The 18,469-nt window shown below is 47.5% G+C and overlaps 1 protein-coding gene across 1 annotated transcript in view; it reads left to right on the top strand.

Annotated features, from left to right (window-relative positions):
- The first annotated feature begins 202 nt into the window (after positions 1–202).
- The window catches only part of CHRNA1 (cholinergic receptor nicotinic alpha 1 subunit), a 69,965-nt gene continuing 51,698 nt past the window's right edge, over positions 203–18,469 (top strand). The window contains exon 1 of the mRNA XM_029605825.1: positions 203–349. Coding sequence (XP_029461685.1) covers positions 307–349 — 43 coding nt within the window. The 5' untranslated portion in view covers positions 203–306. The remainder of the gene's footprint in view (positions 350–18,469) is intronic.

Genomic DNA, 18,469 nt, shown 5'->3' with positions numbered 1-18,469 from the left:
TATAGTATTTATGTATGTAAAAATGACATATTTACCGTCGCTGCACTCAATACTTCAAACAAATGTTGTTCCTGGCTTTAGCTGTGGCAAAATCATGAATCACATCACTGTAATTCAAAGCCAAGTTGCCGTATGTCATTCACACTTTGGCCCGTCCCTCTCACCAGCCTGAGTCACTTCCTAACCTTAATCCAGCCCCACTCCTGCCAGAGCGGTAGGAAGCAGCGCACAGACCTCTCACACACCGAGTATTCTGCAGACTGCTCCTCTAATCCGTGAACAGCTAGATTGCTGAGCAGCGGGAAAATGCCGCGGTATTTTATCCTCTTACTTGTCTTCTTTTGCTCAGGTAACGCTGTCTTCTACTCAATTGCATGGGACAAGATGCGGGCTAATAGTCATGCTCATTTTTTTGACTGAGAGTAATGCTTTGGAGCAATTAGGAACACTGCACTGTAGTCTGTGGTTTCACTACTTTTTTTTTTCTTGTTATCGGAGCTGAGAACCTTTTCTGGCACTTAAACGCATTGCAGGCGTTTAAAAGAACGTTGCTGCAATTTCGTCTCCTTTAAATCAAATGTACCTTAATTTACAATACACATGTCTTGCAGGATCCTAAGAAGAAACTGCGGTGAATTCCTAGTCTAAGAACAGTAATACCACATCTTAAAAATTATGTTAAGGGGAATATTCTTCCAGCAGAAACTATTTCCACAGGGAGGAACTCAGGAACTTTAAAAAGAATGTTTTCTTATAATGGAAGGTCATAAATTGTCTGTGGGATCCACTGTGATACAAATGATGGACAGATACATGTGTTATGTTATTAATACTTCTGGCTGTAGGGAGGTCAGACATCTCATATACATGACAGGCACAAAGTCAGTGAAACCTTGGCAAGGAATGCTTTGAAGTTTTAAAAGATTTTCTGTGAAAAAAAAAAACAAAACCAAACACTGTAATTGGCTATACAGGTTTGTCAGCAGGTAAAATTATATTTTTCTCCTCATAATTTAAATTGCAGATGTCAGTGTAACTTCGAAGAATTTGACTGGCTGAAACACTACACCAAATACCATTCTGTAAATCTTCCGGCCAAGGGCAATCAGAGGTGCATGTCTGTGGGACACACAATGCCACAAAATGCATTTGAAGCTGTTAGATTGTTTTAAACTAGACAGTCAAAAATAGGGAGAAAACTCTGGTAGCGAGGAATGCAGGCTCAGGCCGCCGCCATAGTATCATGGGGAGGGAGGCAGGTTCTGATTGAGCTGTGCTTTAAAATCTAAACATATTTAAGTTAATACAAAGAGCATCAAATATAAGAATCTGTGGATGACTGCGTGTCATAATGGGCATTAGATCTGATACTAGATTGGCTTTTCTCTTGCTCTGTTTTATTGTGGTCTAGCAAAAGAAAAAAAAACTGTTCCCTTCAGTTCCCTTGAAGTTCAGCCATGCAGCAGATAAGTATTAAAGAAAACAAAAACCTGCATGTGATAGTGATTTTAATAGAAGATAGTGAAATTTAAATAGCTTTGATAGACATGAAGACACTTGATTAGTGAACAAATTCACTGTGAGCTGTTCTTTCTACATATCGGCACTGTTTTATCTGTGAATATCAGAAGGACAATTTTCAAAGGCATTTCCAAGCCTGCCAATACCTGTGCAAATTTTACAGGTAGAGAGAGGAGGAGCTCCTGGGGCAAAGCAGGGGAGAGGTGAGCACCTATGCATGTACACTGAGGGGTAGATTTTATAAATTTGCGCACACGCGTACTTTTGATCGCGCACCAGGCGCGAACAAGAGTATGCGGGATTTCAATAGATATGCGCGTAGCCATTAAAATCCGGGGTCGGCACGCGCAAGGCTGCCCAAAATCGGCAGCCTGCGCGCGCTGAGCCGCGCAGCCTGCCCCCGTTCCCTCCGGCCTCCCCCCACCTTCCCCTCCCTTCCCCTACCTAACCCACCCCCCGGCCCTATCTAAACGCCCCCTACCTTTGTTGTACAAGTTACACCTGCTCGAAGCAGGCGTAACTTGCGCGCATTAGGCCGGCCGCCAGCGCGTCAGGGTTCGGTCCAGGGGCTGGTCTGGCGGCCGCGGCTACGCCCCCGGAATGCCCCCAATGACGCGCTGCCGCAACACGCCCCCAACACGCCCCCTGGAATGCCCCTGATGATGTGCCGGCCGCGACACACCCCGCCGACACGCCCTTGATGGCGCGCCGGCCGCGACACGCCCCCCGGAACGTTCCCCCCCAGGAAAGCCCTGGGGCTTGCGCGTGCCACCGAGCCTACTCAACATAGGCTCGGCGCACGCAGGGAGAGTTTGTGCCAGGTTTTCGGGGGGTACGCGCGTATCTTACGCGCGTACCCTTTTGAAAATCTGGCCCATAGTGCCTATGTATAATTTTGTGGGAAAGAATACCTGTCATACATTTTCTGACCCAGTTTTAAAAGAAAAAGTTTCATTTTTTAAAATGGACATAATGTCTGAGAGAAAGAAGCAGCCGCAGATTTTACACTTCTGCACGAAGTCTGAAAATTGCCCTTAGGGAGGGTAAATTTTCAAACAGCCTGCCTAGGAAAGTCTTCATGGTACTTCTTCGTTTTTATCTATAGAGCCTTGGACATTATGACAGAATCCACTGCATATGCCCTTGCAGCTAGTCGCTAACTTTCTTTCAGGGAGGTTTATGATATTAGTAACCAAATCATCCTTATCCCAATGACATTCTTATTACAAATAGCCTGGCGAAGAAAGTCCACCTATCACAGGTGGAAAGTGGGGACATGTCTTGTCAGCCCCCCTCAGCGAATGTTTCATCAAAATCAGGTTTCCAGACGACCCTATTTCCAACAATGTGGTCTTCAACCTTCACATCTGCAGGAAAGGCGGCGGAGACCCCCCCCCCCCTCATCATCTGAACAACACGCGAATCTTGCCTCTCCTCAGTAACAAGGGTAAAAAAAACCCCAAACTCTGTAGTTCAGGTTTTTCCATCTAAACCTCCTATTATGTCGAGATTACCTGACACACCGTGACCACCGGTTATTTCCTACCAGTGTGGTAAGATCATGTCAGTTACAGACAGGTGTACCTGATATTACCTCTATGGGGGTCCCACTCATAAAGAACGTCAAACTCCAAGGTTTGAAAGGGAACTTTTTTCCCTTTCAGAGGAGTAGTCACAATCTTCCCCAGGCCCTTCTGAGGCCTCCCACTTCGTCCATGTTGATGCTGATATTCCCGAATCTCCTCAGCCTACACACCGCAATCCCCTCTACAGGCTGCTGTTACGGAGGACAACCATCTCCTCCCACAAGGGTACATTCAGTGCTGCCCCCCCCCCCCCCACCAGGGATTGCTCCCCTTACTTCTTCATTCATGAGAAGTATGACAGCCTTCGTCCAACCTTCAGTCAATCAGCAGATACCTCACATACAATGGATTCTCTGCACCAGAGGTTTTTTGTCACCAGGATATCCGTGGTAGAACTAGCACACCATCATCAACATGGGGTCCAGTTCTGTTTCCTTACCGGAACAAATACTTGCAGATGGCCACTAACCAATCCACCTTGCGAACTGGTCTCCCCATAGCCCTATTCTTGACTGGTCATTCTAGGCCTACTAATCACTCACGAAGAATCCCATAGGCAATCCACCCAGCTTATCAGAGTTCCTTTCACCCATTCAGGTCAGGGTCTGCCTTCTAAGGCGCACGCCCATGCAACGCGTGCTGGTCAAACCGAAGTGACCACCACTGACCTGAACTCGACAAATCCTATCCATTCTCTGTCGCAGGTCAACCTCAATCTATGTCGTGCATCACGCACGACTACATGTGTATCATCCACAGTGACGCCTAGAGATCCAATAGAGTCAGTTCTTCCATCCTTCCCCCACCCCTGTCTCGCTCCTTTCCAGCAGGCACAAAGATTGAACGACTGGCCGGCCGCATTGATGTTATCTGCAGGCTCACCTCTCCGACCCCCGCTATCCCACATGGTAAGCTTTTACCAGAGAGTACAGCTCCCCCTATTTTTTCATCCAACTATGGATTCAGGGTCTGTCATCCGCTTGAAAACCAGCACGATGCGTGACTCGCCCGGATCTATGAGCCTGACATGCTCTTCAGACATTTGAGCACGCCCCCGTGGATATGCTCTAGTGGTCCACCCGGACAACCAGATTTGCATGTTCTACTTGTTGCATCGAAGGTGGACCCTTGGGCCGAGGTGGGGTTGACGCACCCATAGGTGGGTACCCATAGGTAAGGACCTATGGGTACCCACCATCAGCAGGTGGAGTGGGCTGAAGCTAGAGGCTACTGGAGCTTCACCTAAATCAGCCCTCATTCCCCTCGGGTTGAGCCTTTGGGTGCCGGGGCCGGCAGGACTTAGGTGGGCCTCGAGGTTAGTTAGTAACAAGAAGTGGTTCAGCCCAGAGACAGCAGCCGGTAGATGGCATAGTCCTACCCTGGACTGGATTCGGTACAGAAACTCAGGCGTAATAGGAACAACAAGTAACTGGAGGCTCTCAAGCAAAGGAAGGCCTAAGCGTCACTGACAGGCTAGGACCAGAGCTGGCGGCAAGTGGAAGTCGTGGCAAGTGACATAGAACTCTGGACATAGAAAGATCTATAGCGTAGTCGATCAAGGCAGTGGTCAGGGCACGGAGAAGGCAGGCGTAGTCAATCAAGGCAATGGTCAGGGCACGAAGAAGGCAAGCATTGTCAAGCGTAGCTGAGGTCCGGGGTTGGAGATAGGCTGAAGAGTAGACAGGCGTAGCGGAGGTCCGGGGCTGGAGACAAGCTGAAGAGGAGTCAAACAAAGCAGAGTCGAAATCCAAAGAGTCAATCCAACACATAGATGAGACAGGAACGAGGAAGACAGGAACCGGGAGCCACAGGAATCAGGAACACGAAGTAGAGAGGATTCTCTATCAGCAACAAGTACTCGGAATACGAGGAGACCTGTTGCAAAGGCAACACTATGGAGCGAGGCCTGAGCTTTTATACGCTGAAGAGTCTGACGTCAGTATCCAGGGCTGCGGCCAGGTTCCCGCCATGGGCCCTTTAAAAGAACTAGTGATGCACGCGTGTGCCTAGGGAGGGGCGCGGTGCCAATGGCGACATCTTTCCACAGGCCACGCAGAGAGGCTCGACGAGCAAGGACATCTTGGCTGGCAACACTGGGGACCATGGCAGAGCTGGAGGCACCGGAGGTGACCTGAGGTCGGAGCTGGCGGCCCACCACCGCCAACGAAGAGGAACCAGGAGCTGGAGTCTGCATGAGAAGGTGAGAGGGGTGCGCTGCGGGTCTGCCGCAGGCGGCACACGTATCACAACTCAACAATAGAGGTCGATCAGGTTCCTAGTGCCCTGCAGAACAGCTTTGGGAGTCCTCTAATGAGTAGAAAGCAGATCCATCTCCCTGCACCCTGCTTCATGCCCATAATTAATTAGTTCAGGGCATAGAAAAACAAAAAAAAAGAAAGAATGATATAGTTTCTTTTCGCACTGGAAATCTCAACCTCTTCACAATTGAGCAAAACAGTATACTCGACCTTTTTTACAGGCAGTGCTTCACTGCGCACCGGCCACCACAGGTCGCATTCCTCATAGACTGAAAGGAAGTCTACCCCCATAAACAGCTTTCCCGCACAGTCCAGTGCTATATCGCAGATAGCGCGACCCGTCATTTTCATCGCTCTAGCATCAGGCCCAGCAATCGTGGCATGCCTCCCTAATTCAGTTATCGGTCACCGACCAATACCTCAGTGAAAACAACCCACAACTCCTCACCCAAACGGTGATCTCCTACTCCACCCGCTTCTCATCTCCTAAACTACACAGCTCAGATTCCATCTCTGGGATTTTTCTCCTCAGCTTGGGATTCTTCTGGTCTCATTCCAGCATATACTCCGCTCGCATTGACCGATGGTGGAACGACAAGTGCGCAGACCCGCTCACCTGCCCACCAGAGCGTCTCGAGGAGTTCCTCCATCTCCTTTGCCAGAACCCCCTGACCAGCTTCAGTTCGGGCATGCCTCAGGGCCATACCCCTACCATTCTCCTTGCAATCTGGAGCCAATCTCTGGGGCCCCGCTCGCCTCCAGGTTCATGTCCAGAGTCCTACGTCGCCGGTCCTGGCCCGGAAGATATATTTCCATGGCATTTAAATAAGGTGCTGAAGCAAATTCATGCTCCCATCAAGAGAACTGCTAGACACTGGTCAGCCAATGTTACTCGCCTGGAAGCTACACATTTCGGTCGCCCTCACCTCCTTCAGATGCATCACCGAGCTACAAGTCCTAACACGCTAGTGCCCTATCTGGACTTTCATCATAACAGGGTTAAGCTGCGTACGCATCCCGCCTTCATTACACGAGTACCTTTTGGCTTCCACATCAACTAATCCATCACCCTCTTGATTTTTCCCAAAAACTTTGAGCCTACCATGGGTGTAACCAAACTCTCGCTTCTTAGCAACGTCACACTCCTTCTGTCTACAGAGCCCTACAACTCTCAATCTCCTCCAACCCGAATGCCAGGATTCCGTGTCTTCACTTGCATGCTCTTGTTCTGGTCCTCGAGCAACATTTCTTTCTGCTACCGACAGCATCCCCAGACCCTGTCCACTACTTATAACACACTCCACATCTGTACTGTGCCTTCACGAGATCATTTCCATGAAGGACCAATCCTAGCTCGTTGCAACACAACCCCAGGGTCCTCGCTATATCTGCTCACCTCCTGCTGCTGCTACACTGGCAGGTGACGGCTGATGCACACATGAAAAACATAATTCTCGGGTAACACATATCTGCAGACAGCGACAGCAACTTCATTTTTTTCCTCTTTTTTATCATAGACACATGATATCGGCTATATGTGCTCAATACTTCAGCTGGGGACACCCAGACAGCGTGGCTAACTCAAGCTGCTTATCTACGGGAAAAGAGCAGGTTTGCTCACTATAAACACTGTTTTCTGTAGATAGCAGATGAATTAGCCATGCTGACTCTCCCGCCTCCCCATACAGTTTTCTTCATCTTTGCATCTCGTCTTTCTTTGATAAGGACTGAGGTGATTTGCAAGAAGGCACTCCTCCCTATCAAAGATCTGTTTCAACTTTGCGAGCTCCGCCACCTAGTGGCACAGAGGATGTTCCCAGACAGCATGGATAATTCATTTTGCTATCTATGGAAAACACCGTTTATGGTGAGCAAACCTGCTCTTCTGTCTGTTGATGAAATTGGGCACGATATGCTCTGTGACTACTTAATAACATAGTAAAAGACTTCATATCCATATCGTAATGGCCTATTTGGTCTGCTTAGCAAGGTATTGAGCATAATAATCGCTGCTCCATCTATGTTGTCTCTTTCCCTTCTGTTAATGGTTGTAACAGCCAGTCTGTGAAGGAATCACTGTTGACGGTGATAAATTATTGAGTGTAAAGGATAAAGGATTTCTCTACTAAGGGCTTTGTTCCTAGTGATTTATGAATTTCTGATCATTAATTAGATTAGTGTTGCTGCGACCGCTCTGCCTTACCTCTTTTCTTCCCTTTTCCTCCTCCTTGGGCAAGATGGCTGCCTCCGGTGCCGAGTGCCGAGGGCCTCGGTGTCTCCAGCTCAGCATGGGCATTCCAGTCTGCCATGCTCATTCCCAGGGCCTCCTAGGGCGCACGCTCGCACGTTGCCTACGCTCAAATACACGTCATGGCGGGAACCTCGGGGGCATCCCCCACCGCATGATCTCAATATCTCCGGGTATTTAAAGCCTCTGCTTCGCTACCAACGTTGAGTTAGCAAGGACTTCGGTTTAGCTACTCTGACCGCTCTAAGCTGCACGCTTAATCGCCTCTCTACACTCTGGGCCTCATTCCTTACGAAGCTCTAGGCACCCGCTCCTTGGGGGTCTCTCGCTTCCAACTCTCTTCAGGGCCTCTATAACTAGACAACCACTCCTCAGGGGTCTCTCTCTCTCTTTCTATTTCAGGATCTCTGGACTATCAGGTACTCGCTCCTCGAGGGCCTATCAGTCTGTGTATCCTGCACCTCGGACCTTCAGCCCCACCATCTTCCTTACCAGGAAGAAGCCTCTACGATCCGGTGCTCCAATTTCACCCACCAGGTTCGGCGTTACCCGCACTGCGGGCTCCCACCTATCTGAATATCTGGGTGAGACTTCAACATCAGAGACTGTTGAACATATTGGCATCTCGCAGACTGCAGTGCCTTACCTTTCTGCTTCATACCATCTATCTACAGCAATACAATAAAGCCTTCCATCTACTACGTGTCTGCTATCTGAGTTTAGCCTATCGCTGTGATTCCCCATAGGGCCCCTCCCCGTGGGAGAAGTAATCTCCACAACGACCAAGGGTCCACACAATGCCACAAACTCAACAGATTGCTAACTCCATGGACTCGGCTCAGCTCGCGGCCCTGCAGGCCATACCTGGCCTAGCCCAGTGGATCATGGAACAACAAAAGTCTTTGGAGAGCCTAGCTACTGCTTTTAATCAGTTACATGCTCAACTGAATTCTTCAGCCACTCCTGTGAAGGAATTGCTGTCTCCAGTGGTAACCCTCAAGACCACTGTACCTTTATCCATACCTACCCACGTCACGGGTGAAGCCAAGATGTGTCGAGGATTTGTTAATCAATGCAGCATGCATTTTGCATTACAGCCTACCTTCTTTCCCACTGAAGTTTCCAAGACCACCTACATCCTATCATTTCTAGAGGGACGAGCCCTGGCTTGGGCTTCACCATTATGGGAACGTAAAGATCCTATCCTGAATGACCTATCAGGATTTCTAAAACTGTTCAAGTCTGTTTTTGATGACCCGGCTCGCCAGACTGTCACTGGATCTGCTTTGCTCAATCTTCAGCAAGGTAACAAGCCGCTTACAGACTTTGCAAATGAATCTAAGACCTTAGCATCCGAACTACATTGGGACAGTGGATGCTTACGTGCCATATTCATGGAGGGCCTCAACTCTCGCTTAAAGGATGAATTAGTGGCTCGTGATTTGCCTGATATCCTTGAGACCCTAATGGAACTGGCTGGGAGAATCGACCACAGCATCCGATACCGAACTCAAAAGGCTAAGAGTCCACGAAAGTCTACAGTGGGGGCTAACCATCCTAAACCTGTGCCTATTGCTTCCAGCTTACCGGCTGTACCCTTAGAGGAGGAAGAGCCCATGCAAATAGGCCGAAGCCATTTAACTTCTAAGGAGAGACGTTTTCGCAAACACATGGGGTTATGCATGTATTGTGGCCAGTCGGGCCACGCAGTCCAAACCTGTCCCATCTGTCTGGGAAACTGACGGGCCTATGATCTGCAGGAGGACTTCTCCTGGGCCTTACCTCTCCTACTCCTCCATTATCCTTACCAGTATCTCTGCTCTGCAGAGGCCTGGAATTTTAGACTCTCGCTCTCATCGATTCCGGGGCTAGAAGTAATTTTATTCTGAAGCGCTTAGTTGAACATCTATGGATTCCTACCACGCCAATAGCTAAGCCACTGCTATTGTCCTCTATCCATGGAGAACCACTTCCTGGAGAAGTTTCATTGACCACCCAAGCCATCAGCCTGCACACTGGAGCTTTACACTCTGAATTCATCTCATTTTTAGTATTGGAAAAGGCCATGCATCCGGTGGTATTAGGGCTGCCCTGGCTTCAAGACCATATGCCACAATTTAATTGGGCCACGTTGGAACTGTCCCGGTGGGGGCCAGACTGTCATGGTCGGTGCCTCGCAGAAGTTTCGCCGCTCATCTGCATGCCCACTAAACCATTATTACCTGGCCTACCGCCACAATACGCCTCATTCCAGGATGTTTTCTCAAAGCAAGCAGCTGATGTACTTCCACCACACAGAGTATTTGACTGCGCCATAAATCTGAAGCCTAATTCAGAACCTCCCAAAGGAAGAGTTTGTCCTCTTTCAGTAGCTGAGACTAAAGCTATGTCTACCTTATGTAACTTATGTAAATTTGTAACTTATGTAACTTATGTAACTTATGTAAATTTGTAATTATGCATTATCCTTTCGAGTTACATAAAGTACTCCTCTCTAATATCTCTATAAAGTCGATGCCTAGTAATCTATTATACCTAATGTATTTAATGTATTTATCCTATTGTATTAACGTTAATTTATTCTTCTTAATTCTATCGTTCATTTTCCCTCTCCCTCCCCTTCCCTGTGTTGCATTCCCTGCTCCAATTTTTCTTTGTTATAATCTCCTAATGTCCTTTTTAAGTTGAATATTAATTGTAAAGCACTGCCGCTATTTTCTATCTGTTCCAGCGCTGCTGCTAAAGTTTTGTTGAATGTACACCGACATGATGTTACTAAACGAATGTCGGTATATAAAGAACTTCAAATAAATAAATAAATAAAATACCTACATACAATAAATATGGCTTCTGGAGACCAATTGGAAGGGCTTCTTTTTCGTAGGGAAGAAGGATGGCACTTTACGCCCCTGCATCGATTACAGAGGTCTGAATGAGATTACCATCAAGGACAGGTACCCCCTGCCCTTAATTTCTGAACTGTTCGACAGGCTCCAAGGAGCCAAGATATTCTTCAAATTAGACCTTAAGGGGGCTTACAACCTGGTGCGTATTCATGAAGGAGATGAATGGAAGACTGCTTTTAACACCTGTGATGGTCACTTCGAATACCTCGTCATGCCCTTCGGTTTGAGTAACGCATGTGCAGTCTTTCAAAATATGATGAACGACATCTTATGGGACTTTATCAATGCGTAGTAGTATATCTCGATGATATATTGATCTTTTCACAAGATCTGCAAACTCATCAGGAGAATGTTAAGAAGGTCCTGAGACGCCTGCGTGAGTACCACCTATACGCAAAGCTTGAAAAGTGCGAACTCCATAAGGAGTCTGTACCCTTCCTGGGATACATTGTTTCTAAGAACGGGTTTCAAATGGACCCCAAGAAATTGGAAAGTATCCGGGACTGGCCTCAACCCACAGGCCTGAAGACTCTGCGTCGCTTCTTGGCCTTTTACCAATTATTATCGATCCTTTATTAAAAACTATTCATCATTGACAGTCCCTCTGCCATGACCAAGAAGGGAGCCAATCCTTCCAATTGGTCTCCAGAAGCCATACCAACCTTTCTGATGTTCAAAGAGGCTTTTCAAAAGAAGCCGTGTCTCCGCCATCCTGACCCACATCGTCCATTCATCGTGAAGGTTGACGCATCAGACGTTGGTGTGGGGGCAGTTCTAAGTCAGTATAGTGAATCCAATGTGCTCCATCCTTGCTCCTTCTTCTCAAGGCGATTCTCGCCTGCCGAGAAAAACTATGGAATCGGAGACAAAGAGCTACTCGCAATCAAGCTGGCTTTTGAAGAGTGGCGTCCTTGGCTGGAAGGCGCACAACACCAAATAGTAGTGTACATCGATCACAAGAATCTGGAGTACCTCAGACATGCTCAACGATTCAATCATCGTCAAGCAAGATGGTCTCTGTTCTTTAACAGATTTGACTTCCTTCTGAAGTACCGTCCGGGAGAGAAGAACACTCGGGCTGATGCCCTGTCATGATCCTTCTCCCCTCAGGATGTGCCAGATGAACCCCGTCATATCATTGATCCCGAAAGAGTGGTTCTCGCAGCCACTCATGCGGTACCTACCGGGAAGACGGTGGTGGCGAGAAATTTAAGGAGGAAGCTGTTGAAGTGGGCGCACGATTCCCGTCTGGCAGGCCATCTGGGACAGAGTCGTACCCTAGCTATGCTACAAAGGTACTATTGGTGGCCCACTATGAAGAAAGACGTACAAGCTTATGTGGGTTCCTGTGCTGTCTGTGCCAAACAGAAACCACCACCCGGGCGTCCTTGAGGTCTGTTATAGCCTCTATCATCGCCGGACGAACTCTGGACACATATAGCAACCAATTTCGTGGTAGACCTGCCATCATCCAATGGAAACAACACCATTTGGTGTTACGGTTCTGGCCACGAGCACCGCGACCAGACCCTTACCTCTGTGATCCTGGACCTGTTCACGCTTCAGGTGGCCTAGTTCGCGGCCTGTTCGGCGGCGTCCCCGCGGGGCCCACACCGCCAGGAAACCTCCCATGGACGCCCTGCCTCTAGGCGCGCGCGCCACTTGGGTGCTTTTCTAGGCCGTTTCCCGCCAGTGGTGACTCCGCCCAGTTCTTGACGTCAGACGCCGCGGCCTTGATAAGCCAGCCGCGGACACTCAATCTTTGCCTTGCAACGGGCTTACCTACTGGTCCCCTGTTGCTCCGTGCCCTGGAGTGAGTTGCCTTGGAACTCGCTCCGTTCCTGCTTGCCTGCTACAGTACCTGCTTGGTTCCTGCTTGCCTGCCACAGTTCCTGCCCTGTTTCAGTACCCAAGTCTTGCTACAGTTCCTGTCCACTGTCCTAGTCTGGTTCCAGTACCCGAGTCTTACTACAGTTCCTGCCTACTGTTCTAGTCTGGTTCCAGTATCCGAGTCTTGCTACAGTTCCTGTCTACTGTTCTAGTCTGGTTCCAGTTCCCAGTCCTGTTCATCAGCCTGCTCGTTCCAGTCTCAAGTTCATCAGCTCACCTAAATCCCAGTGGCCGGGCTCCTACAGGCTCCTCCCGGGGGGGCTTCGGCTTCCAAGGGTGAAGCCTCACCTAAGTCCCAGCGGCTAGGCTCCTACGGGCTCCTCCCGGGAGAGCACCAGCTTCCAGGGTGAAGAGCACCACTATGTCCTGCCTGAACATCTGCCTCCCGGCCAGCGGTGTACCAGAGACATTGAACCCCTTTCCCAGTCTCCTGCAGGTTGGCCCAAGGGTCCACTAAACTGAGACTCCATAACATTTGGATCACAGTTGACCACTTCTCCAAAATGGCACATTTTGTAGCATTACCAGGACTACCCTCTGCTACAGAGTTAGCAAAACTCTTTATTAAACACATTTTTCACCTTCATGGGATGCCTATGCATATCCTATCCGACAGGGGAGTGCAATTTACTGCAAAGTTTTGGAGAGCCTTATGTAAAAAATTTGACATCGCCTTAGACTTAACCTCCACCTACCATCCTCAGTCTAACGGTCAGATTGAGAGGATGAATAGAATGCTGAAACAATTTCTACAATCCTATGTCAATTCTAGACGGAACGACTGGGCTGAATTACTGCCTTGGGCAGAATTTACTATCAACTCGCATCCTGCTACCTCGAGGGGGTCTTCTCCCTTCCAGCTCGTCTACGGAAGACAACCGCTGCCTCCTCTGCCAATTCCACTATCAGTGGCTTCTCCTGCTGCCCAGACTACCGCAGCAGAGTTATCCCTACTATGGAAACAAACAAAGAAACTTCTCCTCAAGGCAGGACAGAAGGCAAAAGGAACCTATGATGCTCATCATCAAAAGGCACCACAGTTTCAGTCTGGAAACAAAGTCTGGTTAAGTACCAAGTATCTGCGACTTAAACTCCCTTCAGTGCGATTTGCACCTCGCTATGTTGGACCTTTTGCTATCATTCGGCGACTAGGGAATCTGACGTACAGTCTAAAACTACCTCCATCAATGAAGATACACAATGTATTTCATGTATCTTTATTAAAGCCAGTGATGCTCTCTGAATTGTCCAGGAAGACCCCAGAATCTACTAGTCTGGATACTGAAGACAATGAATATGCCGTAGATGACATCCTAGATGTGTGTAAAAGAGGCAAGACATGGGAGTATCTCATCTCATGGGAGAATTATAGATCAGAAGAGAACTCCTGGGAACCACTGGCCAACATTACAGGTAAGGAGATGGTACGTCAATTCCACCAGGCACACCCACGAAAAGGGGTCTTGGAGGGGGCTCTTTGAAAGGGGTTTACTGTTGCGTCTGTCGGTCACAGACGGCTGCGACCGCTCTGTCTTACCTCTTTTCTTCTCTTTTCCTCCTCCTTGGGCAAGATGGCTGCCTCCGGTGCTGAGTGCCGAGGGCCTCGGCGGCTCCAGCTCAGCATGGGCGTTCCAGTCCGCCATGCTCATTCCCAGGACCTCCTAGGGCGCGCGCACGTTGCCTACACTCAAATACACGTCATGGCGGGAACCTTGGGTGCGTTCCCACTGCAAGATGTCAATACTTCCGGGTATTTAAAGCCTCCGCTTCGCTACCGTCATTTAGTTAGCAAGGACTTTGGTTTAGCTACTCTGACCGCTCTAAGCTGCATGCTTAGACACCTCTCTACACTCTGGGCCTCGCTCCTTACGAAGCTCTAGGCACCCGCTCCTCGGGGGTCTCTCGCTTCCAACTCCTTTTGGGGTCTCTACTAACTAGACAAACGCTCCTCGGGGGTCTCTCTCTCTCTCTTTCTATTTCAGGATCTCTGGACTATCAGGTACTCGCTCCTTGAGGGCCTATCAGTCTGTGTATCCTGCACCTCGGACCTTCGGTCCCACCATCTTCATTACCAGGAAGATGCCTACACTACACTCCTGTGAGTACCTCTACCATCCGGTGCTCCAACTCCACCCACCAGGCTCAGCATTACCCGCACTGCGGGCTCCCACCTATCTGAACATCTGGGTGAGACTTCAACATCAGAGACTGTTGAACGTATTGGCACCTCGCAGACTGCAGTGCTTTACCTTCCTGCTTCATACCATCTATCTACAGCAGGACAATAAAGCCTTCCATTTACTACGTGTCTGCTATCTGAGTTTAGCATATCGCTGTGGTTCCCCACGGGGCCCCTCCCCGTGGGAGGAGTCATCTCCACAACGACCAAGGGTCCACACAATGCCACAAACACAACAGTTAGGTCAAAGAATTATATTTGTTGTGACCTTTGATGTAAGTCTAGCAGTTTCATGACAGTTTTGCATACCCATCAGTTTTGAAATGTAACAATTCTAGCACATGCGAATCTATAAATCTGAAAAGCATGCTGTCTGTGTTAAAAAAAAAAATTCCTAAGTTTAAATTGCTAAATGAATTAACAATTAAGTGCTAGGGACTAGGTCCAAGTCTGAATGTATTTGTAAATCAGACTAAGGCCTTGTATATGATATCCTTTTATAGGATTGGTGTGCAGCATTTATGGCTGAAAGTGTCACATGATGATATGCATCACCTAATCGGGCATACCATATGTGCTGCTGGAAGAAAACTATCTGCATATAAATGATATATTATATTTTACTGTTTTATGAATCTTATTTTTGTTTAATATGTATGTTTTACTATAATCATGTTGAACAATATGGAAATTTCATAATATAAGATAAATTAAAAAAATAAATAAATCTGAACCTGAAACTGCAACAAACCAACAGGGTCATTTATCATTTCACTTTAGGGCCTTAACACTAGTATGCAAATTCTACATTTGATATGCAAGTGAGAGGAGTTTGGACGGAGTTAATGGTAATGAGCAGATCTTAACGTCAAATGCGATAGAGTAATGCAGGTTTTAATGCCAGAAATAACTACACCTTTTTTCTGTAGTTACTGGAAAAGGTTTTTAATTGCATGGGCAGGAAGAATCTCTGCTGTTTGAAATGATGAAAGGTACAAGAGGAGTTGATTTGTTCAATGCACACTCTACCTTCTTCAGTGATGTCAACTTTGCTGTTTGTACCTCCTCCTGTGTATGTAAAAAACTGCCCCCCCCCCCCTAACCTTACCCCCCAAACCTCACTCAGAGTTAAAAGTGCCCCCTCTTACACTGGTCTAAATAGTAGAGTGACATGGTATTCTCTACAGAGTCAGTGTCTTTCTTTCTCTCTCTCTCTAAATTACCAATGTAGGAACAGGGAAATTTTGATAAATCTAGGGACAAATTCTGTATGCAATGGAAAAACAGAAAAATCACCATTTCTCATAAAATCAAGAAATAAATATTATCAATAGTAGTAAAGTCATACAAATTAAAAGAATAATTGAAAACAGCTAAAGCATAGAATAAAATCCAATAATTAAAAATGCCTATAAAAATTTTCCAAACAACAATAAAATATTTCAAAAGAGACACATAAAATAACATCTAATAAATAAAACTAATAAGGGTTTTTAAAAAATACCTCGCTCTCTATACTTGGGAACTTTTGATTTCCACATGCCCTGAGATTGAATGGATTAGCAGACAGAGGGAGTTGTTTTGCATAGATTTTCTCCTCTCTCTCTCTCTCTCACACATGCACATGCGCATGTGGTCTCTCACACATGCACATGCGCATGTGGTCTCTCACACATACACGTTCTCAAACACACGTACTCCTTCTCCCTCTTTTTCTCAAACATACAGGTGGTCTCTTTCTTTCACAAACACACAGGTAGTCTCTCTCCCTCTTTCTCTCACACATATACATGCTCTCTCTCCTTCTGTCACATGCATGCATACACATGCATAGCATGCATACACATGCATGCTATCACACAAACACATATGCTCTCTCTCTCACATATGTGTGCTGTCCCACAACGTGCTCTCCTCAAACGTACATGCGCTCTCCCTCGCACGCACATGCGCATCTCTAACTCTCGCATATATACACATGCTCTCTCACTCTTGCACACTTACAAAACATGCGTGCTCTCACGCTCACATACACATGGGCTCTCTTACTCTTACCTACACACATACACAATCCCATTCTCATACATGCACTCTTACTCTCATACACACACACACACACATATTTATGCAGACACTTTCTCTCACATAACCCCCCCCACACACACACACACACACACTCCTCTCATTCACTCCCATCCTCCCCTCCCCTTGGAAACAGCAGCAATAGTATCCTTCTTCAGCCCCCGCAGCCGACGGGGCAACTTCTTCGGGCCGTGGGGGCCAGCCTTGCTCTAGTCACGGTTTTTCCTGCAGGGCAGTCTGCATATCTCCTCCTCTTCCTATGCCCTACCGGTCATCCTGCTGCTTCTGGTGGGGCAGCACAGCACAGCTTCTCTTTTTCCTAGGCTCTGGTGCTACTCCTTATTCAAAGGCCCCACTAGGCCTTGCCGGTCATGCTGCTAATTCCGGCAGGTCCAAGCTGCTTTCGATGGCTGCAGCAGGCAACATCTTTCCTTCTGCACTGGCAGCGCTATGGCACCCTTCAGATAGCTGCGCCTATGACTGAGGCTATATTGGCCATAGGCCCTCTATGGCTCTGCAGATTAGGCTTAACATGGCCCCATAAATGCGAGCAGCTCTCTTCTTGAACAATGATTCTCAACCCAGTCCTCGGAATCCATCTGCCTGCAAATATATCTCATGAATATTCATCATGAATATCCTGAAAACCAGATTGGTCTGATGGGTCCACAGGACTAAGTCAAGAGTCACTGTTCCAGAAGGATCAAATCAAAAACCTATTCAAGAAACACACAAGGTTCACACAAACATTTTCAAAGGGAGGAACAATCTGTGGCCTTCTGCCATGGGCTATCACTGCAATAACTGGGTTCTACAAGAAGGAGCGGGAAACCTGATCAGGAAATCCTTCTGAGGCAGGGCCAGTGCTTCCATTCGGCAAACTAGGTGGTCACCTAGAGTGCCAAACTTTTTGGGGGGCAGCAAAATCCTGCCAGCAAAAAGCTCAGAGGGGTGCCATGCCAGAGCTGGTAGGAGGCTGCCGCCAATAGGTAAGTTGGGGGGGGGGCGGAGGTGCATGACTGAAGGTTCGCCTAGAGCGCCAAATTCTCTTGCACCAGCCCTGCTCTGGTGTCCATGTCTGAAAACAGGAGACTTCAGTTTTGAATCCTCCTGTCATAAATGGCTGTGAACAGGTTTAAAGCAGGCTCCCATTGGACTAGAACCTCAGTCAAAGAAGAAGGTAGCAAAGCAATAAAAAAAAATAATTTAACATTTGCACAGTGGAAGAGCTCTAGTTTTATGAATGTTTGAAGAATTTGGGGCCAAAACAAACAAGATTTTTTTTTTCCCACTGGCAAAGAGTAGTCCGTTGATAAATAAGCAGGCTTTTTACCTGTGAAGATGCGTCCTCTGTCTCTGTATGAGAGGACACCACATGTCACTAAAGCTGAATGCTTGAAACCTCAGTCAAAATCTGACAGCAGATTCTGAAACTGCAGTGTAAATTGTGAAGGAGAGGCAGAGCAAGGAAGTGGTCTCATTCTGATCAACATTCCAGCACAACGGCCTTCTGGCTGAACATATTTTGGGTATTTTGTCACTCACATGACTACTTCAACTGCTGCTATAGTTGGTCTCCAGCTGCCTCCTAAAACAAGCAGCAAGATGGAGCAGGGAAGTTTATGGCTGCCTGGCTGCAAAAGGATTATTTTAATTAGAGTCATTTAATTAACAGGCCAATAAGCAAAAGCAACACAGCATTAATGTGTATTAAACAAACATTAACACATGATAAACCCAGGTTTAACACGCACTAATGCTGCATTAGGATTAACACACTTATGCATTAATGTTAAGGC

This window comes from Rhinatrema bivittatum, chromosome 6 (assembly GCF_901001135.1).
Source record: "Rhinatrema bivittatum chromosome 6, aRhiBiv1.1, whole genome shotgun sequence".
Lineage (NCBI taxonomy): Eukaryota > Metazoa > Chordata > Amphibia > Gymnophiona > Rhinatrematidae > Rhinatrema > Rhinatrema bivittatum.
Note: the sequence above shows the minus strand (reverse complement) of the source record. Positions and strands in the feature narration are given on the sequence as shown.